The sequence below is a fragment of the Catharus ustulatus genome, chromosome Z (genome assembly GCF_009819885.2).
Source record: "Catharus ustulatus isolate bCatUst1 chromosome Z, bCatUst1.pri.v2, whole genome shotgun sequence".
Classification (NCBI taxonomy): domain Eukaryota; kingdom Metazoa; phylum Chordata; class Aves; order Passeriformes; family Turdidae; genus Catharus; species Catharus ustulatus.
The window spans coordinates 29,017,265-29,034,135 of record NC_046262.2 but is presented as its reverse complement, the minus strand read 5'-3'; the positions used below and the strand labels follow the sequence as shown (position 1 = coordinate 29,034,135).

Genomic DNA, 16,871 nt, shown 5'->3' with positions numbered 1-16,871 from the left:
GGGGTTTAGCAGGGTTGTTAAACTATGTTAAACTACGCAAAAATTCTACATCAATAATTACTTGATGGGTACTATAAACATAGAAACAATGCAACCTTGTAGGAAGGCAATCACTAAGAAGCTCACACCTTGAGCCTTCTACTCTAAAAGCAACCTTCTTCACCAGGAAATGAAATATCTTCTCATCCAACTAACACACAGAAGGCACTTCTTTTTATGAGCTTGACCATTTAATATTTCAAAAAGATCCATAGTTTTTATGCAAAGGGGAGCTATTGTGAGTTTGGAGAATTGAACCTTTCTAGTTATGTAACATGGATGTGCACTGGAATATTTAAGGATGAAATATTTTTATAACCTTCAAAGGCAGTAGATTCTTCAGTGAATGTAATAGTCTTAAAATTGTCTTATGAAAAACTGAAGAATTCTACTGCTGTAGGATTTTTATCAGTAGAACTGAAGAGAATGAAGAACAGCATCAGTTCTTTTAGTTAGATTTCAAGTATTAGCAGTAAAGTGAATGCTTCGGTGTAAGAGGAAAAACTTGAAGATTTCAGGTTTTGTGCTGACTTCTTGTCACTACTGGGCTTCTTCCTTGGACCTATTTATGGGATTTAAAATTTTTAAACCTCTCTGCTCCTGAAAACTAAGGGTATATCAAGTACAAATACTCCGTGCTATTTTTATAGGCAGTGCACTAAATCTCTGTGTGTCAGAGCTGCCTGACACAGACATTTGTAGGATTTAGTTGATGTCACCTGAGATAGTAAAACTCAAAGATGTTCCTAAAACATTTCCAAGTATACCTAGAAATAATGTTCTGGGCATACTCACAAATTATTTACTCATTACATTTCACGTATTTCACGTATAGTGAAATTATTACTTCCTCATTTTAACTGTCTATAGATAGACTAAGTATAAAAATTACCTACATAAATAGCAATTGAATGATATTATAGAAGCATTAAAATGTGCATTAGCATGTTTTATCCAATCTTGAAACATATGTAAACATACATGTTAATTTATCTTTCAATTTTTTATTTTATCCTATTCAGGTTTTGGTGGGGACAGAGGCAGATCAGATGTAAACTAGAGACTATTAATTGTTTTACTTCTACGTGACAATAGGAAAAGCATTATGCTACAGAAACCCAAGGAGATAATGTTCTATTAAAAGCTTTAAATCTTCTCTGAAAGAAGACGTAACTGTTTAGAGAAGATGGAAGCAAATTATAATATTTTAAGAAACAATACAGATTCATTTAACGATAAAATTTTCAGAGAAGGAATGCCATTTCTCATTAGAAAAAGTAATAAAACCCCGAAATGCATTCTAGTTCAAGGAGATTATTTTTTTAGTTTTGTTATCTTCATAGGATTCTTAATTTATTTCCCAGAAAAACATATTCACAAGTACACTCTGTAATTGATTGCATGTCCCAGAAAACATATCCTGACAGAAAATCTTAAGAATTTGTTGATGTTAAGAATGTCATTTTTGATCAGAAAGGACAGCTGTTATGTAAGGGAGTCTATCAGATTAAAGAAACAGCTGTGGTAGTTACCAGATTATTGAGAAATCTGTAGTTTAAAAAGCATGATTTTCTTTAATGGTACCAAAGCCAAGAATTTACTGAGATAGTGGCAGAAATACAGAAAACAACCAGATACAAAGAAAGATAATCTCCCCTTCTGTGTGTAACCTTCAAAAAGATAAAAGTGAAAACGACTTCCTCCTTCATTTTCTGTGTGGCAGGAAACAAAAACTTTAAATACATAAACTATGTGAATATGAATTCATAGTAACTATCATGAAGTAGGTATCTGATGTACATCTAAATACCTAGAAACATTCTCAGACTACAGTTTTTAATGGAGGATCCTAAAAGATCTGAGACTTATTCCATACAGGAACTTAAATCTCATGTCATTGTTTACTCCCTGGAATTCCAATTTCTGCATAGAAATTATGCATGACATTTCAAAAATATTCCAGCTCATGATTTTTGAATAACATGTCTTTCTGAAGGCATGGCTTAAACTTTCTGAGATGTTTGTGGGCTGGTAGTAGTTAGCAGAGAGGGGCAGACAATGACACTCCATCACTAAGGTATTCAACAGAAAAAGGATCTACTGCTTCCATTGGACAGCATCCCTTCATTCCCTGTGTGCTACACAGGTTAAAAACTTGCTGATAATAGCAGAAGGTAATTTTAAGTAGCTCCAAAACCAGCAACAGAAGGTACTTGCATGTCCTGTCTTTGCCTCTTCTAAATATCGTTATTCTTTCAAATGGTATTGGGGTTGTCTAGATAGCCCCTTCTGCTCCCAATTTCCAAAGGAAATAGCTGTGAGTAGGGGTTGGCTCGAGCTGGCTTTCTCTGATCCACAGGGCCTATGTAGATCTTTTGGGGCTGGATTTGGGGTTTTTTTCTGTTAAAATAATTGCATACAACTCTTTTTTCTCATCTTCTTGTGTATGAACAAGTTCTTTTAATCAAAACAAATCCATGTTCAGCACCTATTCTCAACTGTACTTCCATGTGTTCTTGCAGTTTTGATGACAAAAATGTGCGAGGGATATGCCTCATGCCCAGAGACAAGAACAGTCAAGGAGAAAAAACCAAAGAACAAAAAAAACCCAAACCACAACCTGTAAGTAGCAAATAATGGAGCCTTCCATGCATATAGACAGTCAATTTACATAAAAAATATCATAGGTAATGTCAGCAATAACCCAAAACACTCCATACAGAAAAATTCGTTCAGCTAGCAATCTTTCTGTGTTATTTCTAAAGCTATACCTTCAGCAAATACAAGAGGCAGGTTTAGTTTTTTCCATGAATATAGAAGCATATTTTTGAAAAATCATATCAACATTCTAAAAACTCCAGTTCTTAGTATTTCTGTACTTACTTAATTTGGCAGCACCAGATTTTTGTTGAAAAGACCCCACCAGTGCTTACAATGACTCATAACAAAAAGACACTCTAAAACACTGAAGACAATACCGAACCTGATCTCCAGCGAAAAAGACTTATGCAAGTATGTTGAAAAATTTAGTTTGAGTTCACAGGCATAAATAAGTTGGATGTACACAATAAACCCTTGTCTGAGGTTAAGAGATATGCCAATAATAACAATAATAATAATAATAATAATAATAATAATACACATTTATAGGTAGGCCTCTTTTGTTGAGCACCCTCACTGACTTACATATTAAAATACCTCAATAGGTATATGTCACAAGTTTTCCTAGTGCCCAGAAGCCATTCTTTGATTGTTGAGTTTTTGGGGTTTGATTTTTTTTTTAACTTGAAGAAACCAGTAAACATTGAGTCAGTACAAAGATTGTGACTGAGTATTTAGATGGAATATTTAGAGTATATATTAATGAAAAATCAGACCATTTACACTTTTTTTCCTTGAAATTAGGAGTAATAATAGTGTCCTTGCTTTATGAAGAATGTTTTCTGCTAAACACCAGAAGAGATTTTTTCATACTGACAAGATGATCTCTTTGACTCCTGTAAGAATTTGCTAAGTGAGTATAATATTTCAGTCTGCATGATTCCCTGTTCTGTTTCTAAGCAAGGAAACTAAAACAACAGCCAAAAAAAAAAAAGTTTATTAGAAGTAAGATACATTGCTATGCCTAATGGTGAAGAGCAATGTTATTTCTGCTTGAAGGAATAGCTAATAGCTAAGAAAAGCATAACAAGAAAACCAATGGTGAGAAAACTTCTGAAGGCTTAAAGATGTGATTAGATTAATTATCCAAAAGACAGAATACAAAATCAAGCGTTTAAAAACATATGGCAATTTCCTTTGTCTCAGGAGTAAGCTAAGAATTTTACAGAAAAACATGCTTTAACAAAATATCTTCTCTTTCCAAATTTTGGCCCATCAAAAACACAAAAGCACGACTTTTATTTCTCCTCTGCCAACCTGACTTTTAACTGAGCCATGGGGGAGAAAAAGAAAGGTAAAAATAGTGCATCTTTTCCAAAAAGTTTGTGCTGAGTTTCAGGAAAGGATGCAATAGTCTCATTCCAAGACACTTTCAATGTCCTTCACACAATCTCTTAAACAATAGACACACAAAATGCTGGTTTTGTCCATAGTTTATGGGATTTCTTTTCTTCTACACTAACTAATACAGGTCAAGAGAATCACTAAGAAAGCATGGAATTTATGGGACTGATGCAAATTCCACTACCTAGATTATAAACACTTGTCCCAAAAAGATACTAGAAAACATTTGGGAAATGTTGGCCTGATTTTTACTAGCCATGACTTTAATCCAGTTTGTTTTTCAAACCAAATTCATTTTCTTGCAAAATGTTTGAAGACATTAAAACCGCATAAAGTATGCTGGTTTAACATGTTCATTCATACTGGAAAACAAAAATATTGTAAAACTTAACAATTCTATGGAAATTTTGAACAGGGATAAACAATATGTCTCCCTTTCTAAAAATCACCTACAGACTGAACACTCAGGACTGATTACTCTAGTTGGGCGGCATTAGGATTTAGTATACGGAAGAGAATCCTACTCTTCAGTAGTCTTATTAAGTCCTGTAATTAAGACCAAGGACTTACTGACAAGCCCTCGAAAGAACAACATCTATTATACAGACATTACCTGGGTTTATGTGCTTCCCTTCTAATGCATAAAGGAGAAAAAAAAATTGCAGCTTGACTAACTTACCAAGTTCTTTCCTTAAAAACACTATGCTAAGTCCTTCTTGTTTGCTAGGAAGTAAAATACAGCTTTAAAAGCCCAAGATGAATAGAAAAAGTTCTCTCTTAACTGAGACTCTAACCATTTATTCAAGTAACAGACATCAAATTAATTCTTCACTGTGTCTCATCCAAAATTAAAGGCTCTTCCTCAGCACAGAGTAGAAATAAAAAGGCAGTCATAACATGAATTTTCATGGCATGCCAATGTTACTTTGCCAGATGACAGAATAATTATAACTGGATATTTTCAAGAGACTCTTTGGCTGCAGAAAAAAGATTTTACATATACACCACATCCATTATCTCACAGGATCTGTGGGTATTTGCAAGATATTTTGATCTGGGTATTTATAATACACTTCAGGTTAACAAAACAGAGAATTAGAGATTTGTTCTGACTGCCAAAACAATATACGCAACAAGTACTTCAAATTTAAAAATGTGTTGTGTATATCAGGTATCACTTTTCCCAGGTAACTGCATAAGGAAAAACCTTCAAGCTGTAAAAGATTGCTATGCATGAAAATATGATAGACAGAATGATGATAATACATAGTGTGGATCCTCTCCTCCATTTTCTCTGGAAACTTTAATTCTGCAATTCCATTCCTCAAAAAATTAGAAAACACATTCCTCACCACATTTTGGTTGGTCTTGTGCCTGAAACATGTGATGTAGACAACATATGGCCAGTCATCAGGTTCCATCAGCACTCCTGCAGCATGGGCACAGGTAACATGGAAGGATGCTGGGCAGCGTCCATATGAACACTGAATGCAGGCACCAGAGATTTTCTTAACTCTCTGCCTGCAGAAGATACATTTCTGTAGGAACAAAATAAACAGAGTATTTTCTGTATTACTCCAACTTCAATGATTCCTGCAAGTACTCAAAGACTGAAAAGTTCTTTGTGATCCAATGACTACATTTTTCACCTTACAATATGCACAGTGAAAGGAACAGCATTTATGAATGACAAGGTAACTTAGCAATATAATTAATACATAGCATTTTTGCCTTTTTATATAAATGTGAACACAATCTGTTCCAATGCTACAGCAAGAGAACAGACAGACTGAGATACAGATAGTGAGAAACAGAGATAGAGATAGAGATAGAGATAGAGATAGAGATAGAGATAGAGATAGAGATAGAGATAGAGATAGAGATAGAGATAGAGATAGAGATAGAGAGATAGAGATAGAGATAGAGATAGAGATAGAGATAGAGATAGAGATAGAGATAGAGATAGAGATGATAGAGATAGAGATATAGAGATAGAGACAGAGATAGAGATAGAGATAGAGATAGAGATAGACATAGACATAGACATAGACATAGACATAGACATAGACATAGACATATCTCAGATAGAGAGACTGAGATATAGATAGGGACAGAGATAGAGATAGAGATAGAGACAGAGATAGAGAGAGAGATAGAGATAGATAGATAGAGATTAGAGATAGAGATAGATTTAAAACTTTTATTTTAAATTCCATACTCTGAAAATCATTTAACTTAGCTCCCTACTATGAAGCTGGACTAAATATATACGTAGACAGTCTTTGAAAAATGGCTAATCTAACGCATTCAGGAAACAGGTTCTACAGCATCCTCAAAGAGCCTGTTACAGTGGATAAATCTCCTCTAAGTCAGAGACATTTTCTTTATCTCAAGCCTCTGTATAATTCTACAGCTGAAGGCTGTTCCCAAGACCATTTTCATTTTTTAGCCTGGTTTTCACTGGTTGAGTATTTAATAACATGTCAATACTGCAGGCTGTATTTCCTCATGTATTTACTCAAACATCTGTCAACAGCCTTACTAGCATCAAGACACACTGTTTTTTCTCTTTTGCCAAAATGAAGACCAAATCAAAATAATGCCACTATTTTTTAAATGACAAAAGTAATGACTCAATAGGAAAAGAAGACAAAGGGATATAAGCTAATGTATAAGAAGACAAACGGATGTAAGTTAACTAAGTCTGGGGCATAAGTTCTAATATACTAAAAAAGACAATAAAGACAAACTGTACCTTGCCACCACAAGGCATTAACAAGCACACTAGAAAGAATAATTACTTCTGTAACTTCTACGGACAACTGTTTTTTATCACATATAAGAATTATCCTCTCATAGCTATCATCATGGCTGAAAAAATAAAATAAAAGCTAATAACATGTAATAACTTATAATAACTTGTAATAACTTGTAACCTAACCAGCCAACCAACCAATAAACCCTAAAACAAAGACCACACACAAAAAAATCCACATGTTCTGAAATAAACACAAAAACACAATTCAAACAAATTGTAGAGAATAAGGAAAAGGAATAAAGCACAGCTCAACTAGCATCAACTGAAGAAATTCTAACATTACAGCAGGAAATGCTGGTTTCCATTAAATTATTGGCTGCACATGCACAAGGGAGCAGATGTGTAAACACTACAATGCAGTTGTAAGTTTCTCCTGTATCCTGTACTACAAAACCTTCAGAAATGCAAAAATCTAAAACTGTGTAACGTGAGTAAAGCTTCAGGAAAAAAAAATATGAACTTACAACTCTATGTATGTATAGTTGTTCTTCTACATTAATATTTTAAAGTTTATTATCTTCTCAAAGTAGAAAAGCTGAGAAAAATAAAAGCAAGAAATGCTGAAAGGGAAGCTGGAAATGTAGTCAGGAAAACTGAAAATATGACAAATTAAATGTCATGGCCAAATCCTCGGAAATTACAGTAAAACTTTATCCCTGCCTCTAAGAGAGGCTGTTTTCTCTGTTTTATTCCAGCACAGGTTAACTTAATGAAAATGTCTGACAAACTGGCATAGTATGAGAAAACATTAGTAACAATGCTTTTCAGTTTCAACTTAAAAGTACTGAAAATAATTATTAAAAAACAAGCTGTCCAATTACTATTGACTATATTCTTACTTCATGATGGTGTAAAATCAGTATAATTCTGAAGAGTAAAGTTACTTCATATATAAAAGGAACACTGCTTGGTCACACTTAGGTCTGAATGCAGACCTAAGTTTGCATGATGAAAGTGAAAAAATTCCCATTTTAACCATGCAATAAATCCATCTCACTGCCAAATACAAGGAGGGTAATTATTACATCAGTTAAGTCCAAGCCCACACTAATCTTTTGTTCTACACTCATACACTCTTCAGTATCAAAAGGATTAAATCATGGACATGAAGAGGGGGAAAAATGTTACTGCACATGCAGGAAAATAAAAAAGCTCTCTGTTTTTAAGGAACACCAGAAAAATTATGAAAAAAATTCTTCTTTCAAGAATGCAGGAAAATAATCAAGATTTATAAATAAAGAAATATGCTTCTTATTTTATGTAAGATACCATGTCCTTTGTGCAAGCATGACACTGAGAAGGATGATGCATATGTATCTTAGCTCTACACTGACTCTCAGACTGAGGCATGAATTTTGAAAAGTACGCATGAAAGTCTAGTGGTCAAGCAAACTACAGCTTGCATAACTGTATCAGGCAACATGGTCCCATTCAGATGTAAGAGAAGAAGTCCCTTCATATTTGAAACTATACATCAAATAGTCAATCCACTTCAACTGATAAATAAAATCAGAACACATAAAATAAAAGCAGAGTAAGTTATTAAAAAAATCTGTTTTGCAGAGATTTTTGGAACATTAGCTGAACTACATACCAAATTGTATATTAGTGACAAGTAGTAAATTGAATTGTGCTGTATCTGGTTCATACAGGCAATTCTTCCTCTCCATGGTTTGTGAAAAATAATGTATTTCTCATAGTCTCACTTGGGCTTCTACATTTAAATTTTTTTTCAACTTTTTTCATATGTTAATATTATTTATTACAGTGTGGTGCTACATGTAAACAAAAAAAAACACCGAGGAGGATTATGAAATGGACAAGAAAAACAAAAATTTAAACAATCCCACTGAAAGTGACAAAAGGAAAAAAGCACCAGAATCTCATGAGAAGAAAGGGAGATACTGGCTGTGAAGACTGAGGCTTCACTCTCTCCCCACCTCCTCCCTGAAGTCTGACTTTGGTAAGTCTGTAAAATGAAGGCATCGTGTACAATGGAACCAATCCCAAACTATTCCTGCAAAAGAAAAGGTCAAAACACCTCTCCATCAGGGCAAACCATATATTTAGGTATGTAAGTTTGCTACTTGTGAAACTTGACATACCATGAACACATTTTCTAAAATACAATAACGCTAATTCAAGGCTCAAATGACAGTTTTTCAGTCACTTGAAACTACAGCTGTTCGTATCAGCAAATCCAATTCTAGACAGCTAGGAAGAATGTCATTTTGATTTAATGATTGCTAGATATTAGTGCAAAGTAGAGACCAAGGGGAAAATAGCTGAGGATCAATCTTAATCAGAGATCCAGATGCAAAAGGAATTGGAGAATATATAAAATTGTTTATATAACTGGAGATTAAGAATATAGGACAGAACTATGTACTTCAATTTTATGGATTGTGAAATGACCTCTTTTTGCCCCCCAAAAGAAAAATATTCTGCTGCAAATGAATTTCATTATCACGGAACAGCTCTTTAATGTTAATAGTCTGCAAATCTATAAACAGAATGGATTTTAAAAAACGAGTTTGAGGAAACTTGATGTCAGCATTTTGCAAAAGACAGCTCACTGGTAACTTTTGTGATAATTTTTATGCATTCCTATTTAAAGATTTAGAAATTGCTTCCCTCAAAAAGACTGGTATTTGCAAATAGAATTCCAGTCCCTAAAAGGATCATAAATTAATCACAGTAGCAGTGTTTTCTGATGGAAGGGTTTATAAAAATAAGTATAAGCTGAGGTCAAAGCAAAACGCCAGGGATGAATTTTAGGAAACAATTTTGAGTATTGATTTCTCCCCCAAAATTATCTCTATGTCTTGGCAATCAGAATGACTTAAGTGAAGGAGTTCACTGTAGTAAAGCATTAAATGCTACAAAAAGAAGCTATTTCAAGACAGCCTCTAAAAAATATTAGATTTCCAAGTATTACTAAAAGTCATTCCATAAGAGTTCTGCTGCTTTTGCAGATGGTTAGCAAGTACTAGTCAGTAACTGATTCATCTATTCTCACCTGCTTTTATATATTTGCCAGTTTTTTGTCTTCCATGTATCATTTGAAATACTAGGACAGAGACACCATTGCAAAATTAAGAAAATTAATGAAAAATCACCTCTTCTTCTTTTTTTTTTTTTTTTTTTTATGCAATGCCTGCTTTATCATATCTTCATTTGGTAATGATCTTACTTTGATTCAGAATTCACATTACCAGACAAGCAATATTGCTATTACGTATGAACTCATCCTCAATATGAGAAGTCATCCCTACTGTAAGCAATAGTGCCCACAGGTACATACAGATTTTTAGCAGAGCAAAGATTTTACAGAGAATATTGGCAAAGGAAGTTCACAAGCTTAACACCTATTATAACCTGAGACTTACAATACAAACTCCACAGTTGAAACTAATCTTTTCCTTTCCCGTTCCAAAGCCAGAACATGGAATAAAAGTGACAAAGATTACAGCAAGGGTTGGCAGCAAGGTACTCGCACAGAGATTTGTTAACAATGCGAGACACAGTCAGAAGATGCATACTATGAAGACATTTGACACATTAGCTACACACCAGTGAACACGTGTTGTCTGCACAACAATCTTTTAGAATACAAAGTCAGCACTTAATTTTGGCAGAGAGCATGGTATGTTTCTATGGAAACAAACTCATTACTGTTTTTACATTTTATGTTTCCTTTTATTCCTGATTAATTTAAACAAAGATGAGCATTTGAGCTATGAAACTGACAGCATCAGAACATGTGAAGAAAGAGTTTGTTAGACGATATATTCTACTTCATTGTTCAGACAATTATATAAAATTAACTAAGAATATTGTTACAGAAAGTACCAAGAGACTATTTTGCATCCCTCTGATATTTCAACCATAACAGCCAGTACCTCAGGGGAAAAAGTCCTAGTACTTGTAGGAAACAATTTGTAATTTCTTACTATTCAGTAAATCTGCTTATAGTATAAGGCTATGGCAAATTAAAGATGGTAGACATTATCTAGTTTTAGGCTAAATTCTTTTAGTTGTAAATTTCAGGAGAGAAGTAAACATAACACTTACGCATCAATAGCAATTAGACACAGTAATCTTATTCGCCAATAACTCTGTGAAAATGTAGCTTTGGATTTACTCTCAACGAATGAACTTGTAAGTTGTTTGATTTTGAATTGAACATGAAAAGCTATTGAAATTATGCCACCTATACATACTATGTTTAAAATACAATTTTAACAGTTGACAAAAAATTACCAAGACTTGCCAAAATCACATATAAATACATTATCCATCAATTATTTCAATTAAACTGTTAAGGTACTAATAGCTTTTAATTAATAGGGAAGGAAAGACAAAAATATAGTGCAGAGTTAAGAAAAATCTCATTTCTCCTGAAGCATGGATTGTAATGAAAGAGTCATTACATGGTAGGTTAAAAGAGAAAGAAAAAGAATCAAAGGAAACAAAACACTTGGTGAAGAAGTACTTATTTTGAAAGTACATGAAAGGGTTTGTGCTTCTGTTATACACTATGCAATCTCAGTAGCTGGTAAAACAAGTATTGTGAGGCAAAAGGCAAGAAATAAAATGCCCTTTTAGAGCTTCAGCTGTGGTCTCACAATCACTATATCTACAACTATGCCATATGTTAATAAATAAACTGCTGTGTATTTATTTTCAGTATTCTTGAAGTTCTCAACTTCATAATGACATTTCAACACTAAGCACTGTCCTTAAGTCCCTATTTTTTTTCAGGCTAGAGCAGTACCATTAGCACTCCATACTGTCAGAGATACTCTGAAAGTGCTTGAAATGTCTCTAATCCTACCACAGAGATCTACTGATAAAAATACCATATAAACATATCTCTACTATGTCCTCAGTTTTATATACAAGTACTAATAGGAAAACATTCAATCACCAACACATTCTTTAAAAAGAGTATCCCTATATACATAGGGAATATTCTGTTAGCACACATTCACTGAACAAAAGTATAAACTGTTCTTTCTTACAGATTTATATGTATCAGGTGACACAGAGAATTTAGCCATCCTAACTCTTCTTTCACCCCCTTCATATCCACCTGCTTTCAGAACTAATAATATGTGAATGTGAGCCCAAACTTTATAAGGATACTCTCAAGATTTTATCTTGACTGCAGTTCTCACACAGTCATGTATTTTTTTACACACATTTTTATTAGAGACAAATCTTTTTTTTCCAGACAATGTTTCTTCCCCCACAGATTTGAAATGTTACAGGTCTTGTGTTTTTTCCCCCCAGAATTTTCACCTTTTATCCTCCAAATTTTACTAAAACATACACACAGGTTTAAAAAGACTCTTTTTTTTTTTTTTTTTTAGGAGCACTGAGTCTATGAACAAGAAGTGATTGATGCTAGAATTGGAAGGGCAAAATTTCAAGAAGATTAATACAGGAGGTTGGAAAGAATCTCCTTTTCTTTATTCTTCAGGAAGAAAGCCTTTTTATTAAAACTTTCCTTCCAATTTGCATAGACCAGTTTGAATAGATTTGCCATTTACACAAAGGCTAAAATATCTGACAAGCTGTGAAATGCCATTTAGGCTGAAAAGGTGATGAGGCATCATTTCACTGCCTCACTGCTGCAGCCTTTAGGCATCCCACTATTATATTGTAACGGCACTTTTTCCAGCTGATTCCTATAGGCATTAGCAGAATTTAAGGCAATGGTCAAGTCCTGGTTCTTTTCTGCACTCCAGTCATTCAGTCACACATTTCTAAACCCCAGTGCATGGCAGAGACAAAACAACTGTGCAAAATACGGGCAAAACTATTCCAAAGAATAAGGGAGGTTGATGGGGACCTCCAGAGCTCACATAGAACAATGCATAGAAGGCAGACTAAAATCAGGTTGCATAAAGACTATCCAGCTGACTTTTGAACATCTACAAAGACAAAAGTCAACCTAGCTGGGCACCTGTTCAAGTGTTCAGCTATCAGCTTTCATAGTCAAAAACTCTTTTCACAATACTGGAACTTACCATGTTCTGATTTGGGTTCTTTGCCTCTCAAGCTACTACCCTGCACCTCCAGCAAGCATCCCTGTCCATCTTGCCTGTATCCTCTGATTACCTCAGTATTAGAAGCAGTAAAATCGTCGAAAAAAGTGTCTCTTTTCCAGGTTGAACAGACCCAGTTTCTTCAGTCCCTTTGTACATGTGCTGTGCTCCAGACCTGACCATCTCATTGGACTCGCTCTCATATCCCAATAAAAGGCAGACCAGCACAGGTGCTGTCTTAACAAAAGTCAAATAAAAGGGAAGGATGGATCAATACCCAGGGCCTGATGGGTACACACCATGCCCTGGATGCAGTTTGTCCCCTCCTGCAAGGGCACACTGCCGACTCATGCTTAACATCTCCATCATGATCTCCACTGGTTTTCCGGCAAAGCCAGTCGCAGACTTTGTATTACGCAATTTCAAAAGAGACAGACTTCCCCACAAAATAGAGCATGGTTATGCAAAGTAGTTAGAGAAGGCATCTAGAATTTGCCAACTCAGAAGAGCCTTTAATAAACAATGAAGACAGAATTTTAAGAGCCTATATGGCTATTTCAGGCTCCAGCTCTTCATGAGTTGCCATTTAATGCAAAGCATTGCTCTGAGTAATATCATTACTTGGATATAGTATAGGAATCAGCACTGTTTCTACGTAGTTTATTTTTTAATAATTGCATTATGGTACTTTATATAAATACATACAAACACACAGAAATTTGCCATTCTAATAAGATAGCAATTAAAATTAGACCACCAAGATGCAGCATTGAAAGGATTATATTCTCAGCTATATCCCAAAAACAATTTATGAAATGAAGAAATGCAAAGACAGTTTTTATCAAAATAGAAGTACCATCATCTAATAAACTATCCTTTTGAGAATGGAAGGTCAGCATGGTAATATCCCCAAAATAAAAATCTATTTCCATACAAACTCAAAAAAAACTAGTATTACTATAGAGACAATCATACAGAATTTAAGATACAAGTTTCAATGCTCAGAAACAAGAATCCTGTCAGGCTCAAACAGAAACCGCTGATGACAATAAAAGCACACATATCAAAATTCCATCTACCTACTAGCATGACAGTAATGTGCTGCTTTGCATCTTAAAAGATTACAAGACAAGAATGGACTTCAGTATATGTCCTCTGGGCAAGAAGGGGTCAAGGCCAATTATGTAGGTGAATGCACTTTGCCTCTGGGAAGGAAAATACTGTGTTTGTGAAGCACACTGAATGAGGCCACAGCTGCTTGTCAAGTTGTTCTCTGTCGAAAGGAAGCAGCTGTGGACAGCATACACTACTAGAAAATTATGATAAGTAAAAACATTTAGTGTACTTATGTTACTGGCCATGAAATAGCTGTCATCCCTACAGTAAATCGAGCAAACGTGAGTCATGCCATTTCCAGGTACTAACAATAGCACAAAAACAATGAAGTATGTCAAAACTGGGAATACAGGGTTATTTCAGAGTTAAAACTAAATGGGGCATTTTTTGTTTGGTGTGGGCTTCTTTTTTTCATTCTTGTTTGGGTTTTTTTTGCTTGAGGATGGGGTCAAGACACACATAAGTTTAACATGCACTGTATCACAAAAAGTTTACTTTTCAGTCCTAAAAAGCTTAAGGGACGAAGCTTATTTCTGAAGCTTTCAGTCAAAAGCCACAGCAGAGCTGATGTAAACATTATACCTAACCAGAAAATTCGAACAGACAAAAGTGATAAGGCAGTACACAAAATGTATGACATTCTTTAAGACATATTAAAATGTTGTAACTATAAAATGTTAAAACAAATTCTACAACCTAAAATGAATCAGTTGTAGTATCTTAGAAAAAGAAAGCTATTTCTAAATGATTCCTTAATTTTTAAGTTCTGTACTAATTTCACTAAGTAAATATTCAGATGAATCAGAGGCAGAAGAGGGTGAGTCTTGTCTTAAAGTATTTAGCCATTATAAAAATTTGAGAAATCATAGCGCTCTCTAGACTGAAACATATTAGTTGTTAATATACTTACTGGTTAAAATAATTATTGGCAAAAAATGCAGAAGCATTATATTTAAAATAGTTTTCCTACCCTCCATCTTTAATTTTTTCCTGTTACTTTCCCCAAAAGATTAAAAAAAAATAAAAGAACAGTATGATGTCTTTATTGTCAACATGTAAGCAAGTGATCTTTTGGTTAAGAAAGTAAAATATACTTTCTTTGGTTAACAAAGTATCATCCTCCTTGCATAAACCTGAAAGTATGTCAGCATAATTGCAAAGTGTTCCAAGTTTGCCATGGAAACAACATTCTTATTTCAAAATATTACAACTGCTCACTGCAGACTATTGGCATGAAAGCTCCCAATCCGAGCTCATTGACAGCTTCTGGAGTGGACAGATGAGGCATGGAAAATATTTTAAATTAGTTCATTTATCTTGCTCAGACATGGGAAGAGATGGAGAATTTTTCATGTTTATTAGAAAAAAAAGCAGAGAGAGAGAGAGAGAGAAAGAGAGAGAAAGAAGGGGAGAAGAGAGGAAAGGCAGGGCTAAAGCTGAGTAAAAAGGTAGAGGAAAGAAAGGAAAAAAGGCAGAAGGAGGATACAAGTAGAGTAAAGGTAGAACAAGGATAAAGTGATGGGTAAGAGGGGAAAGGTGGAAAGAAAAGAAAGCATCCTTTTTATATTAATTGTAACTAGTTAAGCCAAATTTCACACATAATGCATTTTTCCTACATTAGAAAATATACAAACCAACATCAGCCAAACCAGCAGATATTTTAAACTGGTTTTGATTGTATCTCCACCATTTCCCAAGAATCAATACTGAATTTTATTACTGCATCAAACACATCCAGATTTAAATTGTTTTGTTCTAAAGACTCAGATTATAGATATTTTTCAAACATGCTTCAGAAACTGCCAAACACACCCAAGATAAAGAACAGATGAAATATATATAGATTTATATATAGATATATAAATACAGCGTCAAATTGTCATGGATGCTATTGGAGCCCAAGACATTCTAAGAGAAATGGCTTAAAGGACAGAGTAATGTTCCAATGTCTCCTAAAAATATGATTCTGACAAATTCAGACAAAGATGGGTTTCCTCTTCCTGCTTCAAACTTGGATCACTTTATGGTTACAGCTAGAAATGCAGTCTAGTACAGTGTTAAATCCCTAGAAGAATCAAAAATACCTGGTATATACATGTCAAGACTCAGTGAGAAGCTCACAGAGAACCTTGCCACAAATAATGAAGAGCATGGAAATTTATGTAAGAACATAGACTTCTTTTATATAAAAATAATGAACAAACATTACAAAGATCTGCAATTACTGACTTGCTGCAGTATCAGTTCTAATTCCTTATATAAAGAGACTTTGAATCCTATTTATTTGCATGCATCAAATAATTCAGATATATTTCTCATTCTAAAAGTAAACAGAAAAGTGAAACAATGCAGTTCAAAGAGAATCTTAACAAAAAGGAATGTGTGTCTTGGTTATTTCCAACAGGGATATCACCTATGGATAACATCTGATTCTATTTTGTACTGCTATTTCTTATACACAACTCAAATTTTGCTTCATATAGAAACATGTATATCTAATGTTCATATTTGTAGTTTATTCAGTATGTCTTGTCCTTTAACTAGGTTTTCAGATGCAGTGATTAGGTCTGAAGGAAGTTAAGACTTTTCCTCATATCTTTATCTTCAACGTTTGTCATTTTGCAATTTTGCACTCTGGAAAGTACTTCATACTCTTGTTGGACACAGAATTGATTTGTTTAGTGTTTAGACTGTTATTGAAAGGCAAGTTGGTCTCTCTTCCACTGTGATGCCCAGTCCAATAACACTGTATTACAGAGAGAAAATTTTTATAAGCCAACTACCTGTTCAGTGTGTTTACTGACCCATCTATTTGGTCTAAGTGGACCCATTTAGCATGC

General features: G+C 34.2%; 1 protein-coding gene across 3 annotated transcripts in view; it reads right to left on the bottom strand.

The window, feature by feature from the left end:
• Nucleotides 1-16,871, bottom strand: part of KDM4C (lysine demethylase 4C) — a 256,853-nt gene that overhangs the window by 28,433 nt on the left and 211,549 nt on the right. For all 3 annotated transcript variants that reach the window (XR_004420744.2, XM_033085582.1, XM_033085583.1), the window contains exon 18: nt 5,397-5,582. Coding sequence is in view for 2 of the 3 variants with exons in the window: in XM_033085582.1 (XP_032941473.1) it covers nt 5,397-5,582 (186 nt within the window). In the remaining variant the exon portion in view is untranslated. The remainder of the gene's footprint in view (nt 1-5,396; nt 5,583-16,871) is intronic.